Source organism: Cataglyphis hispanica, chromosome 4, assembly GCF_021464435.1.
Source record: "Cataglyphis hispanica isolate Lineage 1 chromosome 4, ULB_Chis1_1.0, whole genome shotgun sequence".
NCBI classification, from domain to species: Eukaryota; Metazoa; Arthropoda; class Insecta; order Hymenoptera; family Formicidae; genus Cataglyphis; species Cataglyphis hispanica.
The window spans coordinates 2,158,941-2,178,613 of NC_065957.1; the positions used below are offsets into that span (position 1 = coordinate 2,158,941).

Genomic DNA, 19,673 nt, shown 5'->3' on the forward strand with positions numbered 1-19,673 from the left:
TCAAGAAATTTTCTTGTAAATGTTTTTATTTCACACACACACATACATACATACATACATACATACATATGTGTGTGTATATTGTTATATGTATTTAGATATATTTGAAAAATAAATTACATCAAATTTAATTATTGCACAGGTACTATTTTTCTCATATACTCTTTCTTATAATACATATGCTATTTACATATATTCTTTTCTCAACTTTTATATATATTCTTGAAACATATAATTATACATATATATTTTAAATATGTCCTAAAATATTTGTTAAAACAGATCACAAATATTCAAATTGTATGTTGTCTTAAATGATATATGTGATATAATTGTCTGATTAGACTGTATATTATTAACATAATCATATTATTAACATATCGACAAATATGCTCGCCTGAATAGATATTACCAACTCTGATAAGTTAAACTACAAAACAAATACAAGAAAATATAGAAAATAGAACTTTTTTCATTCATAACAATATTACTATAAAATTAGATAATATAATTTTATTATAAGATTTAGAATAGTAAGAATAAACAAAAAAAATATATAAATATTTAAAAAAATGTTAATGATTTGAAAATATAAAACAATTTTTTAAAAATATTCTCTAGGTAATTTTTCGAGCTCTTATCATTGTTATTTTTACTATTTACACTGTACATTATTTAAACAATTTAAATATTTTGTACATTTTGTTAAGTATAAGAATTATTTTTTTATACACTTCATATTAAACATTATATCAAGCTATAATGCCATTAAGTGACAGTATGATCACTACTATTCTACCTCAAAAAGAGAGTTATAGGCTAGTTAATGTTTTGATAGCACACAATAAATGTATTGCCTTGTCAGTCATGACTAAAAATCCATCTATTTCTTTAGTGTTAAATTAAATTAGTTTAATAAATTAGTTGACTAAGAAATCAATTTAATATGTAATTAAATATATTTACTATTTTATTAATTCAATAATCTTCCAACTTTAGGAAGATAGTTATAATAAACTCATTTTTTTTTCAAATATATTAAACTTGAAATTATATACATATAATTTATCTTTCAGTAAACGTTCATTAAATTTTATTATATAGTTTCCTTTGTTTAATTTCTGAAAAAGAAAAGTATTTCGAGTATTCTTATATTAAATTATTATCAATTTGACTAGCTAAATAAGATTTTCTTCTATATAATGTCAAAATTTAATAAGCTAAAGCAATTTAACTGTCAATGTTCACTAAGAACAGAAATTAAATTCAAATTCAAAAGGCAATCTAAAATTGACAAATAATATATATGTAACTGTTGATGCATACTATATCTTATATTGCTTTATTTTATTTTTATTTTATGCAGCTTGAGTTTGAAACCGAGCAGTTCCGACAGTACTCCCGAGAGTGCTGATAGTAATACTACTTTAGTAATAGTATATAGATATGGATTAGCTGAGAGCCCAGAGATCTTGAATGGACTCTCTAATTCCTATAAAACACCCCATTGGATTAATTAATATTTATATTAGCCATTTATCAAACTTGCAATAGAAACACATACCTTTATCAAGTCAGCTGCTAATTTCAATACGCTATTCGCGACCATAAGTTCTTCTTTCTTATGCGGCTTTTGCTCAATTTGCAAATATAAATTAATCTGAAAATTGTATCGGAAATATAATTATAATGCTTAAATGTGTTTGTATGAGAGAGCGACTGTAAAAAATCTAGAATAAAAATGCAAGTATATTATTGTAAAACGTACTTGCTCGGTTATCAAAACCGAAAGATTTCTGTACTTCTTGTTGATTTTTGTTCCTAATGTCATAAATCGTAATATAAATATTCCAAGTGAGAAGCTCCAAAATAATGCTTCGACATTATATCGCGAGTGCAGACTTTCAAGATCCTAAAATATGATTTATGCTGTTGAGAGAAAAAATGTAAAAGCAAATATAAAAAAAAAAAATCTGTGAGAAATATACTTACTTTAATCAATTCCAAACTTACGAATGATAACAATAATATCGTAACGATAAATACCGCTGATACAATAACGTCCACAGATCGTTGCGGACCTCTTCGCTAAAACGCGAAATTGTACAATATCAGACATATGCAATTATAGTTTTTAAAACGTTAATGTTTATTCTTACTTTTAGGTAAGATCTAACGCTCAGCCATGTTTTTATGTTGCGCACTTTGTTCAAGCGAAAATGTGGTAAATCGGATTTTTGCGCACGTCTAGAAGACGTTAAATGAGAGAATAACTTAGCGTATAGAAGTCTCTGCTTGTATGTGCGTTCCGCGACTGCGAGTAAGAAAAATAAAAAGCATGACAGCATAAGTCGCTCGAACGTCGAAATAATTACCAGTGTTCGTTCCCTAAAAAAAAAAGATAGATATAGATCTAGATATTTTAAAATAAGATGTCATATTTTAGCGAGATATTCTCTCTTACCAGAAAGTGCTTCCAAATGCTATACCAATTATTCTACACAAAACATCGGTATAAGTTTCCAAGTTTACTTGAATCATATCACTTGGTAATAAGCTGACAGACACATTACTAATGTTATCTGATCCTATATGATCGCTCAGTCGTTTTATTGACGGTATTAGACATAATGCGATACTAAGTATCAGACCACCATAAAAATAATTCATACTCTCCGGCATAGATTCGACTCTGGCGATGATTGCTGAACTGATGTCCAACACTGATAACTCGGCTTTCTTGATATCACGTCGCGTCCAAATCGTACATGAAACTATAAACAAAATGATACAAATTAGAGGCTATCAAATCTATATCAATTTATTATATATATATAGAATATGAACCACATAATTATATATACATGCAATGTATTTGTCATTACTAACCACGATCAGATGATGTACAAGTAGAATTCAGTAATATAGAAGGTGGCAATTCAAATTCCCAAGAAAAAGGATGTTCCACAAATTCTCCATAATTAAGATTAGTCTCACTGGCTAAATCAGATTCACCGAGTTCTGAGCTGCAATCATTTCGCGTTTCCCAACAAATTATATAATCAAAAAAAATTCATTAAAGAAATAAATTTAAATCTCACCTGTAACTACAGTCGTCGCTATTGGTTGTTACTCCCATCCATTCTGTAGCTGAAGTTGTTGCCTCTGTGAGATGATGCGTTGTAGCTTCCTCGCACTCGCCTTCTTCCTCACTTTCACACTGCTGCCGTGCCTCTCTTGAGCCCAATACTTTTGATGGCGCATTTTTCTCCTTGAAAATTAATAGTATTAGCAGAATCAATAAAATAATACTATGTGCATAAAATATAAACTAAATATCTCTTAATATAATATAAAACAAAAAAATTATCTAGAATTGGCTTATTTAAGAGATAAGTGCAATTGTAAAAAAGTAGTATTTGAATAATGTTAAAATATATAAATCTAAAAATAAATAAAACATAGAGTACCTCAATACTGTTGTGAATATTGCTTTTACTATCCGTAAACTTGTCATCATTTTTTAATGGGTCGGGTGCTGCGTGGAAAGTGGAAAACGATGATTTAGCTATTACTCCATTTTTTACCTTTCCAACAAAGATTAAAGCGTGTTAGCGGTTCAAAATGCAACTAAATATAAAAACAAATGAAAAGACTTTTCAATTATATATTTCATAGGATATTTATATGAATCCTAAAATCAAAAGAAGCACTAAATATACACTTTCAAACTTAATAAAAATTATGTTTTTATAACTTTTATATATGTCATCACGAATTCAATAGCAAATAAACTTTATAATTAATTTTGCAAAATTAATAAGTTATAAATTATTTTACAAGCGTGTACTTGTAATTCAAACCTGAGCATTTTGGTGGGAGTGAAACTTGTTGACTGGTGCTATCTTCCGACCATGACATGCGGTCTTTATTTTGTTGCGCTACACCTTGCCGTGATCTATTTCCTTGCACCATTCCACGGCCTATTACTTTGTCATTATCACTAGAAACATTACCATTTAAACTCTCAAAGCCATCGTCATCTTGATGTATATTAGCCACATGTTCTTCTGGTATATTATCTATTATAATTATAAAAAAATTTAGATATTTGAATCTCAAAATATACAAATTTGCAGGATAATAATAATACTCTTACCTGGCTGTTCATGATTAGCTGAGGTTTCATTTGGAGAATTGGAATTCTCTCCAGTTGTACTTATTGCCTCTTTGTCAAATACTATTTGAGCATTTGCAGATTCCTGTTACAATAGAAAATATATACATATGTGCGCCCGCGCGTGTGTGTGTATACATATACATATACAGACATGTTTTTCAAAATATCAATTTGAATTGATTTTGAATTTGAATCAATCAGTACTCACTTGAGCCTGATTAATAATTGAAGAATTCTCAATCACCACTTTTTTAGCAAATCTTACTGCAGTGAATACTTCTTCACTTCCTGTACTTGCCTTCTCAGACACAATATCTTGAGAAGATTTTGAATCCTTGTGTATTCCTTTAATGAAGATTTATTCCATTTTAATTTATTAAAAATAAATTAATATTTTTGTACTATTACATACTTACGTAAATTTTGTCTATGCCTGGACTTTCCGTTTCTGCATCTGACATGTCGAGAGCGTCTCGTTATTCGTTGTCTAGATTGATTACATAGCATAGTAGGACCTGAATGTGTTGATACAATATGGGAATGAACAATACATAGAACAAACATCATAACGACAGGTACTAATACTTCTGACATAGATACAATCTGTAAACAAATATGTGACAATAAAAATGGACAGTAATGCAACACTCTAATACTCTAAAATATCAACAATTTTACATACTTCTGCTTCATTTTCTCTATTTGTATAAATGTAATACAAAGAGAGATTGATCACTTGCAAGCTATATAGTAATAAAAAAAACAGGAAGATGCGATAACTTGTTTGCTGTATCCACCATTTTTTATATAAAGGAAGAAACAATAGTCGCTGAAACGCTAGACAAGCTACTGTTGACAAGCCATGCTTTGGTTTGGCTTTTGGAAATGAAGATCCTATATACATTAATATATCACAGATGAATATACATGCTTATCAAGAATGCTAAAATAATATTCTGTGTATATATATATATATATAGTTGCAAAAATCTATGTAGCATACCACGAACAAGATCGACATCAATTAATTCTGTTTTAAGTTTTGCTGTTCTCATTGGAATATGCGTAAGTCCATCGAGAATATATTGTTCTATGGTTCTTTCCCACTGTTGTTTATCATATGTACCAATCTTTTTTTGATACCTAAAAGAATTTTTTAAATTTATTATTTGATCTTTTATATTATACTATTTTATATATATTTACTAAATATTCTACTTTTGATTTGATATTAATTTAGCATTCAAATCAAACGCAGAGCTTGATGATAAAATGTCAAACTAAATTAATTTGATGACAATCGATATTTCTTACCAATGTACCATTTCGTTGAGTCCCATATTCATTAAACGCATTGAAATATTCGATAATAATACTTGTTGGTTACCAAATATATGAGGATTTGAGAAGGAACAAAATGCAATTTTTCGCCAATTTTTATGCGAAATTGGAATATTATATGATATAAGCAATATTGAAACAATATTGTATCATTGTATCTCGACGATATCGAGTGCTAAGATAAATTTTTAATTTTATTCAGTACTCGGCTCGTGTAAAGAACTGTTTCAATAATTTCGCATCATCATCTGTCAGCGTTAAAAGAAATCGGACTGACTGGAATTGATCGCAAAACGATTTGACACACAACAAAGCACAATCCATAGATCTACTCTAGAGTCTAGATGGAGATGGACGGAATATACCGTAATATCATCGTCTTTCGATTTGAAACCTTTGAGGGATGGAGAAAAAAGATGGCGATCTCTTCTGTTGTGATTCTCCTTGAAGATGGCGGTTGACAGACAGCGAATAAATTTCAGGTGACAGCACCGATATCACTAGCAGACCTAGCAGTGTTTTATGACATTATAAATGATGTTATCAATTCTACGTGATCGTAATTGATCGTGTGTGATCAATTAAGAAATACAATCTGTAAATGCATTTCAAAAAAATGTACGATGCATATCCACAGAAAAAACAATCAAAGTAAAACATGATTATATATTGGATCCATGATCCTATATTGTATATACGTAATATTTTTAAATTTAAAAAATGGAGAATATTGTTATTTATTGGCATTTGTGCTCTTGTTTTAAGAATAGATATCATTATACAAAGTTTATATCCTTCTGTAACACAATTGACGGAACAACATAAGTGTCCAGTATGTTACGGGGTTTCTGCGTGTCATAATATTCATCAAATAAATCTCTTATGGCACGATCTTAATACAATAGTTTCTCACTTAATTGATGTTAAAAATGTGTTCTTTGCAACATATAATCAAAGCAAGGTGGTGCTGAAAAAATTGGCACAATCTTCTGAATTAAAAGCATTTGACATTGCATTGTGTCAAAAACTCCATTTGGAATATCCTTGTATGAATGTTCTATTGGATAAGTATATAGGAGATTTTGATAATCATATCAAAGAAACAATTACCTCCAATTTTTCTAAAGACGACTCTAGTCGTTTGAGACTTTGTCCAACAATACAACATTTGGATGATTTATTTTATAACGTTTATCTTAACAATAAACATATTGATCCTACACAACATTTAATTAATCTCTGGACAATGGTTTCTTTAAACCCAGAGCCATTAATCCTTCAGGTAAATTCATAAGTAAAAACACAAAAGTTTATAATTCATATAGATGATATTAAATTATAAAAAATAAATTATATATTGTAAATAATGTTTATCTACAATTTTTTTCAATAAACAATTGGATGCAATTATATACCTCAATTTATTTCAATATTTCTTTCAGATATTGACCGCAGAAAATGGATGGCCAGTGCCAAAATATTTTGGAGCATGTGGCCGAATTATTATCGAAGAATATATTGGTCCACCACTTTCAGATTATTATGATAAATCTTGGATTCAGAGAGCAAAAATAACATCGAGTCTTTTAAATGCCGCTCACATGTTCACCTTTAAAAATGAAAAATTTGGTTTTTATTTAACAGATGTATCAGCCGATAATATTGCTGTTGATTATAAAAATATAGCAAAATTTATCGATTTAGAAAATATTATTGTTGTTGATAAAAATATTTCTTTAGAAGGTAAAATAAAAATTTTTTTCTATTACAAAAACATTTATAACGTGATATTATTAATACACACACACATTATATATATATATTAATTTGAGATAGGGAAATCAAGTTTATATATATCACATTTGTATAATAATATTAATTTGTAGGCATACCAGAAGAATGGCATAAATTACAAAAGAACATGATGCATTTTGATTGTTCTAATTGTTTTGCATTTTCCGCCGAAGATATTTGTAATCATCATCTAAGCGATCATAATTATTATGCAATCTGTCAGGTAATTGATTTATTTTATTAATAAATCTATCTTTTTATATCTTTTTACACGAGTATTATAAAAATAGTATACAAATATATTTGTCATATATCTGAAACAGAAAATCTGTAATTATAGCTATTGTTAGATTCAACAAATGAAAATTTATTTCCTGGTGGATTTCTTCATGATGTACCTATTAATATTCAACGGCAGTATCCAAATATTGAATATTTGTTGCAACAATGTGCCATTCCTAATTCTACCAATTCTAGGATATTTTTCGGTCAGCGACTTAAGACATCATTGGATACAATTTTAGAATTGTCTTAATATGAATATAATGAAATAAAAGCTTAAAGAATCACATTGCACATGTGAAATAATGCAAATTTATGGTTCTTTTTTTATATTTAAAGAATATTTTACAATTTTTTTATATTAATAATTTTCAATGATCAAAAAATAGTCTCTTATCATAATAAATAGTTTCTTAATAATAAGAAATAAAATTACAAATAAAATGATCATGATTAAGCTTATAAAAAAGCTAAATTTTATATTATTTTTTATTATTTCAATATTTCTATATTTATAAGAATTAATGATAATTGACATATTCAAATATATTTGCGTATATAAATTTTAATAAATATAGTAAAAATGTTTGTACATATGTAATACTATACACATAGTACCAATAAAAAATATATTTTATAGTACATAACACGATTTTGCATACTTTGTTTAATTTATCTAATAGATGCTATTGTAATTGTTTTGTTGTTGTTTTACAGTCTTGTTTCATCAACTTCAGATAGTTAATATTTAATAATGTCAAATAATTAATAATTAAAACTAGATTGGCTGAGCTTACTGATCAATGTAAATAATCAATACTTGGAAAATGTAAATAATATAAAAATTATTCTATACAAATGAATTGTGCGTCCATGGCAGTTGAAAAAGCTGAATTAGAAAGTTTGAATCTGCAAATATTTAAGAATTGATTATATTTTATCATGTATGTAATTATGAGTTATTACTTTCTATAAAAGACTTGAGTGAAAAAAATTATAATTACCGTCGGCGTCTTTTATTTTTTTCTAATAGCAGTCTACTCTATTATATCTTCAGATGAGTCTTTTAGCTTCTTAACTTCTTTTTTTAATAATGCGATTTTTTCCTTTAACTCTTGAATTGTGTTATCCTTATCGTGAATATCATTTTCCAATATCACAACAGTAGCTTTCAGTTCAGTTATTGTCATATCCTCGTCTTTTTTTAAATTCTGCAAAAGTTCTTTTGTCCATGGTCGTTTGACAGGATCCTCTTGCACCATTTGTATGATCATTTGTGCCTAAGCAAAAAAAAAAAAGAACAATCTAGATATAACATAAAATATACATGTAAATGTAACAAAATATAAATGTGAATGTAATACAATAAAATATAATAAAGATAATTCAATTTAAGATTTACCCATTTATGTCGCTTTGTAGGAAGGCCTGTTGGTATATTACCATGTTTTAAACAACGAATTATAGAGCTTAATTCCATTTGAGTTTGTGTTGGAATTAAAAGTTCAACGAGAACAATTCCTACACTATAAATATCACTCTACAAATACAAAAATGTTAAATTTATATTTAAGTATTTTATATTAAGTTTTTATATTCATCAGTTTTTTTTTCTTATTCACACATTTACCTTTGGATCACATTTCCCCTGTAGCTGTTCCGGTGCTGCATACATATGAGTACCACATGCAGAATGACTTTTTTTTCCTTGTGGCTTTAATGGGCAAGCTAAACCAAAATCACCCAATTGAATTTGAAGGTGTCCCGATGTCGAAATGAATATATTACGTGGCTGTAACATAGACATTCTATTATATTTCATAAATATATAATATTACCACTTAACATTAATTAAAATAAACATATTTACTTTTATATCGTGATGCACGACATTTTGGGAATGGATATAGTCGATTCCACAAAGAATTTGTTTCAATATTTCTTTAATCATTGGTTCAGGTGATACATTTATTCTACCACGCATCCATTGTTCAAGTGTTTGCTCACACAAGGACATTTGAATGTACAAAATCATATACTGATGATACTAGGATAAATAACACAAAATAAACATTAAAATCTATGGATATAAATATACATGTATCTTTGTTAAAAAATAATACAATATGTCATAAATATCATAATATTTTATTGATTTTCATATCATATTATCTACTCACTTCATTGGAAGTATATGTGCATACTTCTTGGCTGGTGGATTCCTCATACAAATTATGATCGGTATGATTAGTATTATCTTCAGTTTGATTTAAATTCTTATTTTTGTTGCTATTTCTGAAAGATACTATATCTGAATTGGTTTCCTCGATATGTTTTGCTATAATAGCTTCTTCGACTATCCGCTTTTCTATAATGCCAATTGATGAATTCAGTTTCTCAAATTTTTTACTAACATTTTGACTAATTCTAAAATCACCAGCGCTCTCACATTTTCTATCTTGCCATTTCACTAATAATAAGTTGTTTTTTTATCAAGTGATATACTTGAATGTATTTATTATCATGTTAAGGTATAGAGTATTACCGTTACTGTATGAATCCTTGGTAGACTGCAAATTGTATGATTTAGACTCTTCTGTGTCATCTGAGGTATGTGACTTATGTGATTTATGATCTGTCAATGATGAGGAAATAAAAGATGGCACTTCAATTGTTGCTACTTCAATCCAAGCTGCTTTGTAGGAAACAATATTCGGATGATTTAATTTAGCCAATGTCTTTACTTCATTCAGATGTTGCTTTAAAGTATTTGCATGCCTAGGGGTTACAGATATCTTTTTAACTGCATAATCGATACCATCGAGACGATGTTGTGCTTTATAAACTTCACCAAATCCTCCACTAGCAATAAAGCTTACTTCACGAAATTCCCGGCGATAACGAGACATTTCAGACAAGCTACTGTGTATAAAAACGAATAATATTAATGTTGTATTACAATATATATTGGGTATTACAATATATTACATCCCAAAAATTTGTAAGTATATAAAACACTATAATATGTACCTAAATGTACATAAAGGATTTTCACTTCCATTTGCAGAATGTGCAATTTTGATCAATTGATAAAGAGCATGTTCATATTTCTTTCTTAGTTTCTCAAATTCCATCATATTATAGGAACTATCAATTATTTGTAATTTATGCAGTTGCTCACATATAGCTGTAAAAATATTATTTTTTAATAATTTTATTATAAATATTTCTGTATATATCTGAAAAAAATTTTGTAAATTGTGGTTACCATGGTATAATTTATTTCTGCGTGCTTTATCCTTTTCTAATGTAAAACATATCTGTTTTACAAGAGATTGAATTATGACACCAAAGGAAAAATTTACTTGTGTGAGTTGTCCATTGGTTGAATTTTCAGTATTATTATTTAGATAAAAGGTCGAGTTCATGTTACTACCTATTTTCATAAAAAGTTAAGATTTTTAAATTTCATTTCTCTTTTGTATTCTTGATCGTAAAAATTATAAAAACTTCTAATTCACTTAAATTTTTGATAATATTCGTAATACAATGCATGATATAATGTAAATATAACAAAAATATATTAGAAGTCATTACAATGACATTCTCTTAAGATTTCCTTTTTCACATTTAAATGAATTATTCGTTTTAGAAAGATTACATCAAAAATGTAAAAAATCTTCTTTATATTGATAATAATACTTTTTTCCCTTTGAAACTTACGTTTCATATTTCCTGTAAAATACAAATTTTAAGATAATATATTTTCGAAAATAAATAATTCAAACGTAACAAACAACTCGTTTGTTTGGATAACTGTTACTTTGCAAGTGTTTTGGAAAAAAAAAAGATGATCAGTAGTACACGATTTATACAATATATACAATTATATACATTACATTATATATATATATATATATATATATATATATATATATATATATAAAACATACCCTGATCGAACGTAGTTATGGTCGTCAGAGTATTCCAAGGATGATTTGTTCGTTCTGTATTCTCTGCCATTTCATCCAATATCGATTTAAATTCTTTTTGAACTCGAGAGCTTCCTAACGTTGACAGCAAACTACAGCGCGTTTCCTACCAGACTGCAAATGAATCGCAAATTGTCACGTTCGTACACGTTCCCCGATTGCTGACCTAACCTAATCTCCCGCGAAATCCTTATAGCAGCCGTATTTAGGAAATGTGTATTTAGATGAGCGATCTTTAAGATTCGCGAATATCGAGGTGAGACAACGCGCGGTTTCGCGTATTTTGACATTATACCAAGACATACAAGTGGTTTGAACGCTTGCGAACATTCTGGAACTTTCCTTCGTCGAACGTTAGGGACTAGGGATCCCAGTTTTCTCATAAGCTTTTTTTCGCGCATGCGTGCATTCGATGTAGGCTACAATCGAAAAGACACTAGAAATGCTTCAAAGCATTGCATTTACTTAACCAATCAGAATAAAGAAATCTTTACTCTTTTTATCCTGATTGGCTAATCAAATGCTTCGAAGCATTTCTAGCATTTTCCTGACCACAGCCGACCGTAGTCTCTTGTTTCTTCGAAATACGGGGTCTGTTCGTTTTAGCTAAACCGGCTGCACTAATTCAGAGTTTATCTTTTTCTCTCCATATTAGAAAAAAAAGATAAACTCTGAACTAGTGCAGCCAGTTCAGCTAAAACGAACAGACCCACGAAAAGGCGCTCTTAAGGTATTTTTTTGCATCTTGCCGTTTAAATAAATAAAATAATTAAATAAATTTTTACATGGCATTGTTGAGTATTAGAACTATTTAGGACCAATCCAGATTTGCATAGTCGCATAAAGAAAATATGCATAAGGAAAAATGCATAGGAAAATGATTGGTCTACTTCCTTACATATATACTTGCTTATCGAATGATAATAATGATGATGAATTAGATGCGCGTTTCATTTTGGCTTTACTCTGATAAATTCTTCAATCTCCAAAGATTGTTAAACAAGCAAGAATAAAAATATGCATTAAAAATGTACGGGATATAATTTTGATTATTTTTTGTTCGAGTTTGAATAATATTCCTATTTCTTTTAAAATGAAAATTTATCCACCAATGATATCAGCATCTCGTCGATGATAATTTGCGAACATAATTGCAAGATATTTAATTATATATTATTTAATATTTAATTTTAATTATTTAATATTAATTGCAAATAATTTTGAACGAGAAAAGAGAACATGCATGAAAGGTGATTTATAGCAAACGCCTGATGATGATCAAGAGAACCACGACATCTCTCATCTCTCATTTCTTCATGTGTCGCGCATGCTCACGTTCACGTCAGTACGGTAGAAAAATCTTGATACAGTTTCACGCGATTGCATTTCAATATGGCGAACCGCGACAAAGGACGCAGAAAGTGGGGAGGATTTTCACAAGGTATTTTGACGATAACTTTTATTATCTCGCGATCGCGTACGAAACGACGTCGTATTGTCGCTGATATCCTCGTGCACCCGACTTAGGATCAAATCCGTCAACCTCCCTCGCAAGATTCGAAGTGCAAAATTAACCTCACTAAACAAGCTAACCTATAAGTTACGGCGGGCACTTGTGATGTCGCGTTATTTTATGGCGTTTGGCGACGCAACGATTGAATCCGGCCATCATATTCTGCTTTGTCTAACGAAGTAAATTAAAATTATTATCGACCTATATAATCGTCCTGCAGAGTATTCTTTCGAAGACAAACGGACTGTCTAATAAATTCCAATGCTGTCAAGAGAGTGTCAACATAAACGATTTAAATATATTTTTGTAAAAAATAATTGATTTTTCATCCTCCGCACTCTCTAATTTTGCTACACTTGTACGTGCAGAGGGATAATTTTGGCTGAAATCCTTTCAGAGATCTATGAAATGTTTATCAGTTTTCTTTATCTCCTCTTGTGTCAACATTTTTGATCTGTGTATACAATATTAGGTCTGTTCTTTATAGCTGAACTGCAGTAGTGGCACTAGTTCAGAGTTTATCTTTTTCTGTTCACATTGAAAAGAGAAAGATAAACTCTGACTAGTATAGCCAATTCAGTTATAAAGAAGTTCTTATGTATGCAATATTGAGAAAGTTTTCACACACATTACACAGAGGATGTATTGTCTAGTATTATATTAGTTTGCCCCTTTATTTATTGTACTTTGTGTATTTGTATTGTACTGTAGAAATAATGCAAAATGTGCATTTAACAGAAAAAAGTCATAACTTATAAGCAATATATAATTTACAAATAATATATATTAATTCATTAAAAAATTGTTGCTATTATATAAATCTTCATTGAAATAAGGATTTATTTTATTCATCAATTATTTATACATATGTGTGATGACAATTGTGAGACACGTAAAATATTTAAAATTAAATATATTATTATAAATAAAATATTTATATGGAAAAAAGTTTAAAATAATAATTTTACATATGCCATATTGTAAAAATTATATTTCAGAATTAATGAGTTCTAAATTGGAGAAAGATAGATTGATGGGAATGCGCGGTGGAGGGAATAGAGCATCTCAGGCCTTATATAGACCAGGAAGTGGCCCTTTACGCAAATCAGGCAGATCTGGCAATGATGCTGATGAATTTGACAATGAAAATAGCTCGCAAGAAAAATCCAGATCAACTTCTGTTCAGTATCGTTTGAGACAGTCACAACTTAATAGATCTGATCAAGCACAGGATAGTCCACCTTTATCACAAATCGACAATGTAACTGAAAAATTAGGAAATACTCATATTAACTATAGAAATAGCAACAACACTGAATTGGCACAAAGTACTGGACACAATATTAGTGCAGGAGCAGGAGGAAATGATTCAAAGAGGAAAAATAGGAAACCTGAACAATTGCTATACATACCAAAAAAAGTGAAAGAAGCATTGGCTGAACAGGATGGAATTAATAGGTAAAAAAGCGCGTTTTATTTTCACCAATGTAAGAAAAATTACAAAAAGATAATAATATGAAAATAATTTCTAATATGAGAAAATAATGTGATGACAATGTCCATTACATTATTGTAACATTAGATATTAAATTTTCTTAGATCTCCAAATCATACTGCATGGGAACAAGAGAGAGAAGAAAGCGATGATCGTGATTCTCATTCCAATCGTAGTCACAGAAGTGATCGTAATCGCGGGAGCAGTCACAGTGTACGAGACAATGATAGCGAAGGCAGGGGTAGAGATGACAACAGCAAACGGTATTCGGGCAACCGACGACATCGTCATGCCAATGAAAATGAGGAACGTTGGCGAACTGATTCGCCGATATCTGCTAGAAACAATGCGAATCGGAAAGATAATCTACGCGAAGTCAGACAGGTTTGTAAATTAAAATAAATTATACTGTAATAATCATAATGATGGATCACATAAAATCATGACTTATAAAATTATAATGTACTCTTGTGCACAATTTGTATAATATAAAAAATATTTTTTATTCTTTATTATTAGGGTTCTGAACCTTTGTCTATGAACAATCAGAATGATTTTAATCGTACGAGAGACACGCGTAGTGTGGAACCTATTGGACATTCAGATAAATTTCAAGGCAAACCACCTTCTGGCAGACGCAATAATGCAAAAGACAGTTTGTCGAAAAATAAGTTGGAGCTTCTGCCACCACGATTGCAAAAGAAATATCTTATTGATAATGGATACGTATTACCTAGCAACAATCCAGGAACATCCACAGAGGACTCCTGGAATGGTAGCAGTGTTACATTTCAGGTAAAGATTTGTTCAATGTTATATAATTTTAATTTATTAATTTTAATTATATAATTTTTATATTTTATATATAATTGTATGCACATTGGCTTGTATCAAATATGATGATTGAAGTTACATCATATATGAAATACAACATGAATTGTTAGCAGGCTTCATCCAGTTATAATTATCCATCAGCAATGCAGCATTCACAAACAATGAACTTGCCGCCATCTGGGTCATTATCACCACAATCTAATTGGGCTAACACCATACCAGTGAGAAGCGGAAGAGGAAGAGGTAGACTCAGACCAGAGGAACTGGAAGGTACAACAGCAAGCAGCATCTTCAGACCTGTTACTCCTGAGCAATATTCGGCACCGAGTTCCAGATCCCATACTCCTAGCCAAGAATATATAAATCGGTACAAATATATTTGTTTATATTTATAAAAAACTGACTTTTACAAATCTGTAAAAAATCATATCGAAACATTACAACTCTTGGCAGGTCTTATGATCGCCGTGGTAGTAATAGTACTATGTATACCAGTATGGAAAGCTTAAGCCGCGCTGACAGTGCTATGATGCCACCACCGTCATCCGTGTCGCCGGCAATTTCACAATCTAATTCAAACAGGGGCCACAGGTCACCCGAAATTCATCGTAGAGGTGCAATATCACCGATCAACAATCGCACTAGCAATATGTAATAAATATTTAAACAATTGTTTCTTCTTTTTTTTGTACTTTTTATTATACACTTAATAATTGGGTTGATTTTTAATCAAGGCAAAGAACGACTAGTAACGCGAACGAGCATAATTCGAGTCTGGATAAACAGAGCAATCAACAAAACACGAATCTTAGCTCCATGAAAAGCGAATCATTTAATACATCGTCTATTACCGCATCTGAAACATTTGTAAGTATATAAATTAATAAATTCTATACTGGAAGTATTCTTCGGGTAATGCAAATTAATATAAAACTAATGTATTTCAGGATTGGAGTGAAGAGGTTGAATTGAATGAAAAGTTGGAACAGGAATATTTGAGCCGTAGTTCATCTGTCTTAAGTATACGCGAGAGCGTAACAATGCCGCGAAGTCAGGCCGTAGGCGAGAGTTATAAGCGACGTAAAAAAAAAAAACGCGATAAACATCGTGATGCTGATCGGTAAGCATGAATATATTATGCTTGTTCTTTTGTTAAAAACAGTTTAAAAGTTAACAGTTTAATAGGATTCAGATAAGTTTTTTTCTTCGCGTAATTTTTTTTCATAAGATAAATGAGTCTTTTCATATTACAAGAGATCACATGACGATATGCGCAGGCGCATTTCTTTGCATTCGAGCGCAAACGCAAATACATGACAATTTAATTAGAATCTCATTTATGGTATCAGATAATTCTTTTCTAGAAATTTTTTACTTATCACGTTCTATATTGCCAAAATTATCCGGATTCTATTGTACAAATGTGAATGTTGAAAGATTCTTTGTAACGTTATGTTTTTTAAATTATTCAAGTGGCAGCAGTAGAGACAAAGGGCGAGGCAACAGCCGCGAACGTCAGAAGAATCAACAGAATAGAGAGAACGATAACTGCAACATTAATCAAAAGAATAACAACAATAATAATAATAGTAACAGACGATACGATCATAGAAGGCGTAGTATTATTCAGCGTAGCCGCGAATCGAGTAAAGACAGAAATTATGGCAGTAGTTACAGAAGCTTTGATGATCTTCACAAACGCAGGTATTTACTTGGTTAAAAGCTTATATTACATGCGTCGACATAATTTTCAATTTTATCTTAGATAATGAATATTTTATTTTATAGATTAAATTATATATAACAAATGTTTTATTTTAGAACTGACAGATACTTAGACGAGGATTGGAGAACAGGCAGGAAAATATCGACTTGTGAATCTGATGATGGCAGACAAACTCCTAAAGTTTCCTCTCATACTACACCTCTTCCGAGTATGAATTCTAACTCTGCGGTACATCGTTCGTCTCCGACAGGGCATAGTAATGCTCAGCCAGGTGTCTTGATCTTGCCTAACGATGCTAATCAGTCATCTCCCAATCAGATGACTACAACTTCTCAACAAGGAACAGGACAGCAGCAGCAGCAAAGAACTCTATTTGATCCAAATAACCCACATAAACCTATTGTTATTACTTCACCTGGAAGTAGAGCAGTTGTACAAAGGTAAAACTGATTTTTTTTTAAATATTTTTGTTATAATCACTAACTGTACAAATTAATAAACGATAATATATTTTCTCTTTAAGGGACAATGACATACAAATCTCGAGTGTTCCAGTATTTCAATCTAATGTAGGTGTTACATCATCACATTATTCTTTTCAAAGTACTCAGTTGGATGGCATGCCATCACCATACATGAACGATCAAATCGGAAATATGAGACCTTCATGGTACGACCCGTTTTCAGCTAGGTATATAAATTATTTAATATGCATATATAAATATATGATTTTTAGGTTATCATATATATGTCTTCTTACTTTAATGTGTTAATGTTTTTCTGCCATTAGTTTTCATTCAGCGAAAAATCACTGCCTTCTTTTGGATATAGAACGTGCCGATTTGGAATTACAATGGATAATAAGTTCCGGTGGCTTTATGTCGCGTTTGGATAGAGTAGCGTACATACGACACTTCCTTCAACAAAGCTTGAAGATTTTGCTCGAAACTGATATCAAATTCTGTCAAACGGAAAATGTTGAGCAACACTTTTGGAAAATATTATTTTATAATTTGATCGAAATGCTTCGAAAAACGATGCCCAAGGAAAACTCAGAAGGACGGGAACGTTACAAGCAGATAATGTTAAATATTATTGATGAGGGTACCATCTATCTAGAAAGTTTATTGACCGCTCTCGAGACCACATACGAGTTCAAGTTGGACACGTTCCTCGCGTCATCAAGTCTACCTAAAGGTCTCGGTGTTTTAGGACTGGCTTTAGTCAGCGCACAAAAGATATTTCTATTCTTGGGAGATTTGGCGAGATACAAGGAACAAGCAAACGAAACAAGCAATTATGGAAAATCTAGACAGTAAGTGTTTATAATAATCTCGTGATAATAATATAAAAGCTTGAAATTTTTTAATTTTAATAAAATTTTTTTTTTTTGTTCAGGTGGTATCTAAAAGCGCAGCAAATCAATCCTAAAAATGGTAGACCTTACAATCAGCTTGCCTTATTGGCGCATTATGCAGTATGTATTAATATTTGTCACAATGAATATAATTTAATATATATATATATATATATATATATATATATATATATATATATTTTTTTTTCCCCAATGCTTTATTGTATTTTCAGAGGCGAAAATTGGATGCTGTGTATTACTACATGCGATCTCTTATGGCGTCCAATCCTTTCCATTCTGCCAGGGAGAGCTTGATAGCGCTCTTTGATGAAAATAGGAAAAAGGTAAGAAAATTTAAGAAAAACATCGTTAAAACGTTTGTATTTATACTAACGTTAATATTTTGATTTTCTTATGCCGCCAGTATCTACATTATGTAAGTAAATTTTGATACACTTCGTGTGAACCCTTTAGATATTTACTTGTCATATATTTATTTGGCTTTATTTATCAAGGCTTTATTATTTGTTTGTTATTTTATTGCTAGCCATTTTTAGATTTTCTATTTTGTGTGCTTTGGAGCCTTGATATTTTAATTTATTAAAAACTTGCACTCTTAAAAACTTTACTTTCTATTAACTCTTTTTTTTTTTTTTTTTCCAAAAAAAAGTGGCAAATTAATGCCTTTTGCATACAACTATTAATTTGTTACAATAATATTATTTATGCAAATATCTGCCATTATAGCTAAATACACATTTACATAGCTGTAGTAATCGTTCACACGAATTTTAGCTTTAATAAAAAATTAAAAACACTATACAAATTAAGAATGCAATACTGTGCCAAAAAAACATACAAAACAAGTTAACAAAAAAAGGGGAAGGTACTATTTGTACTTCTGAAAAAAATCCATACAAGAGCACAACATCTACTAACGATATGCCTGCAGCATTTTTGAGAGTGCTTGTTTGTAAGACATGTTTTTAAGTTTCCAGAAATGCTTTGCGCTGTAAATCCAAATCAGAGACTTTTTTTATCTTTGCAATAGCTCTGCACATTTTGTTAGCATGCACTTCTCATAGATACAGGAACTTGTAAAAATGAATACAATACTGTTCAAATGGCGCTGTTTGTATGACTAGCTATCTATACAAAG

At 30.1% G+C, this 19,673-nt stretch overlaps 4 protein-coding genes across 10 annotated transcripts in view; 2 read left to right on the forward strand and 2 right to left on the reverse strand.

The window, feature by feature from the left end:
• Positions 1–195: 195 nt before the first annotated feature.
• Positions 196–7,048, reverse strand: LOC126848606 (protein phtf). 2 transcript variants are annotated; one of them, XM_050589607.1, is made up of 17 exons: positions 5,495–5,625; positions 5,184–5,323; positions 4,863–5,074; positions 4,597–4,783; positions 4,389–4,525; positions 4,160–4,262; positions 3,864–4,082; positions 3,471–3,538; positions 3,102–3,271; positions 2,890–3,026; positions 2,465–2,774; positions 2,160–2,388; positions 1,993–2,088; positions 1,769–1,912; positions 1,565–1,660; positions 1,327–1,492; positions 196–1,121 (listed from the first exon to the last, which is right to left on the reverse strand). In XM_050589607.1, exons 1-16 carry the CDS (start codon positions 5,533–5,535, stop codon positions 1,343–1,345), a joined length of 2,439 nt encoding a protein of 812 aa, XP_050445564.1. In that variant the 5' UTR covers positions 5,536–5,625; the 3' UTR covers positions 196–1,121; positions 1,327–1,342. The 2 variants fall into 2 exon arrangements, with proteins under 2 accessions (XP_050445564.1, XP_050445566.1); XM_050589609.1 differs by lacking the exons at positions 196–1,121; positions 5,495–5,625 and adding an exon at positions 6,937–7,048 and having other exon boundaries at positions 1,128–1,492.
• On the forward strand, positions 6,173–8,633 carry LOC126848616 (divergent protein kinase domain 2A-like). The gene is made up of 4 exons (XM_050589628.1): positions 6,173–6,803; positions 6,964–7,264; positions 7,408–7,538; positions 7,656–8,633. Exons 1-4 carry the CDS (start codon positions 6,180–6,182, stop codon positions 7,848–7,850), a joined length of 1,251 nt encoding a protein of 416 aa, XP_050445585.1. The 5' UTR covers positions 6,173–6,179; the 3' UTR covers positions 7,851–8,633.
• Positions 8,634–11,966, reverse strand: LOC126848611 (eukaryotic translation initiation factor 2-alpha kinase 1-like). Of its 2 annotated transcripts, none has more exons than XM_050589620.1 (9): positions 11,551–11,966; positions 10,866–11,033; positions 10,628–10,784; positions 10,143–10,519; positions 9,778–9,965; positions 9,468–9,644; positions 9,228–9,389; positions 9,000–9,137; positions 8,634–8,877 (listed from the first exon to the last, which is right to left on the reverse strand). In XM_050589620.1, exons 1-9 carry the CDS (start codon positions 11,618–11,620, stop codon positions 8,635–8,637), a joined length of 1,680 nt encoding a protein of 559 aa, XP_050445577.1. In that variant the 5' UTR covers positions 11,621–11,966; the 3' UTR covers position 8,634. The 2 variants fall into 2 exon arrangements, with proteins under 2 accessions (XP_050445577.1, XP_050445576.1); XM_050589619.1 differs by having other exon boundaries at positions 9,778–10,067.
• A 947-nt stretch (positions 11,967–12,913) lies between these two features.
• Positions 12,914–19,673, forward strand: part of LOC126848602 (telomerase-binding protein EST1A) — a 95,986-nt gene continuing 89,226 nt past the window's right edge. For 2 of the 5 annotated variants that reach the window (XM_050589596.1, XM_050589597.1), the window contains exons 1-14: positions 12,914–13,030; positions 14,101–14,560; positions 14,702–14,981; positions 15,117–15,392; positions 15,542–15,798; positions 15,885–16,082; positions 16,166–16,298; positions 16,379–16,551; positions 16,905–17,135; positions 17,253–17,597; positions 17,681–17,848; positions 17,948–18,472; positions 18,556–18,634; positions 18,748–18,858. In XM_050589596.1, the coding sequence (XP_050445553.1) occupies positions 12,982–13,030; positions 14,101–14,560; positions 14,702–14,981; positions 15,117–15,392; positions 15,542–15,798; positions 15,885–16,082; positions 16,166–16,298; positions 16,379–16,551; positions 16,905–17,135; positions 17,253–17,597; positions 17,681–17,848; positions 17,948–18,472; positions 18,556–18,634; positions 18,748–18,858 (3,285 nt within the window). In that variant the 5' untranslated portion in view covers positions 12,914–12,981. The remainder of the gene's footprint in view (positions 13,031–14,100; positions 14,561–14,701; positions 14,982–15,116; positions 15,393–15,541; positions 15,799–15,884; positions 16,083–16,165; positions 16,299–16,378; positions 16,552–16,904; positions 17,136–17,252; positions 17,598–17,680; positions 17,849–17,947; positions 18,473–18,555; positions 18,635–18,747; positions 18,859–19,673) is intronic. The other 3 variants (XM_050589599.1, XM_050589598.1, XM_050589600.1) reach the window with 3 other exon arrangements.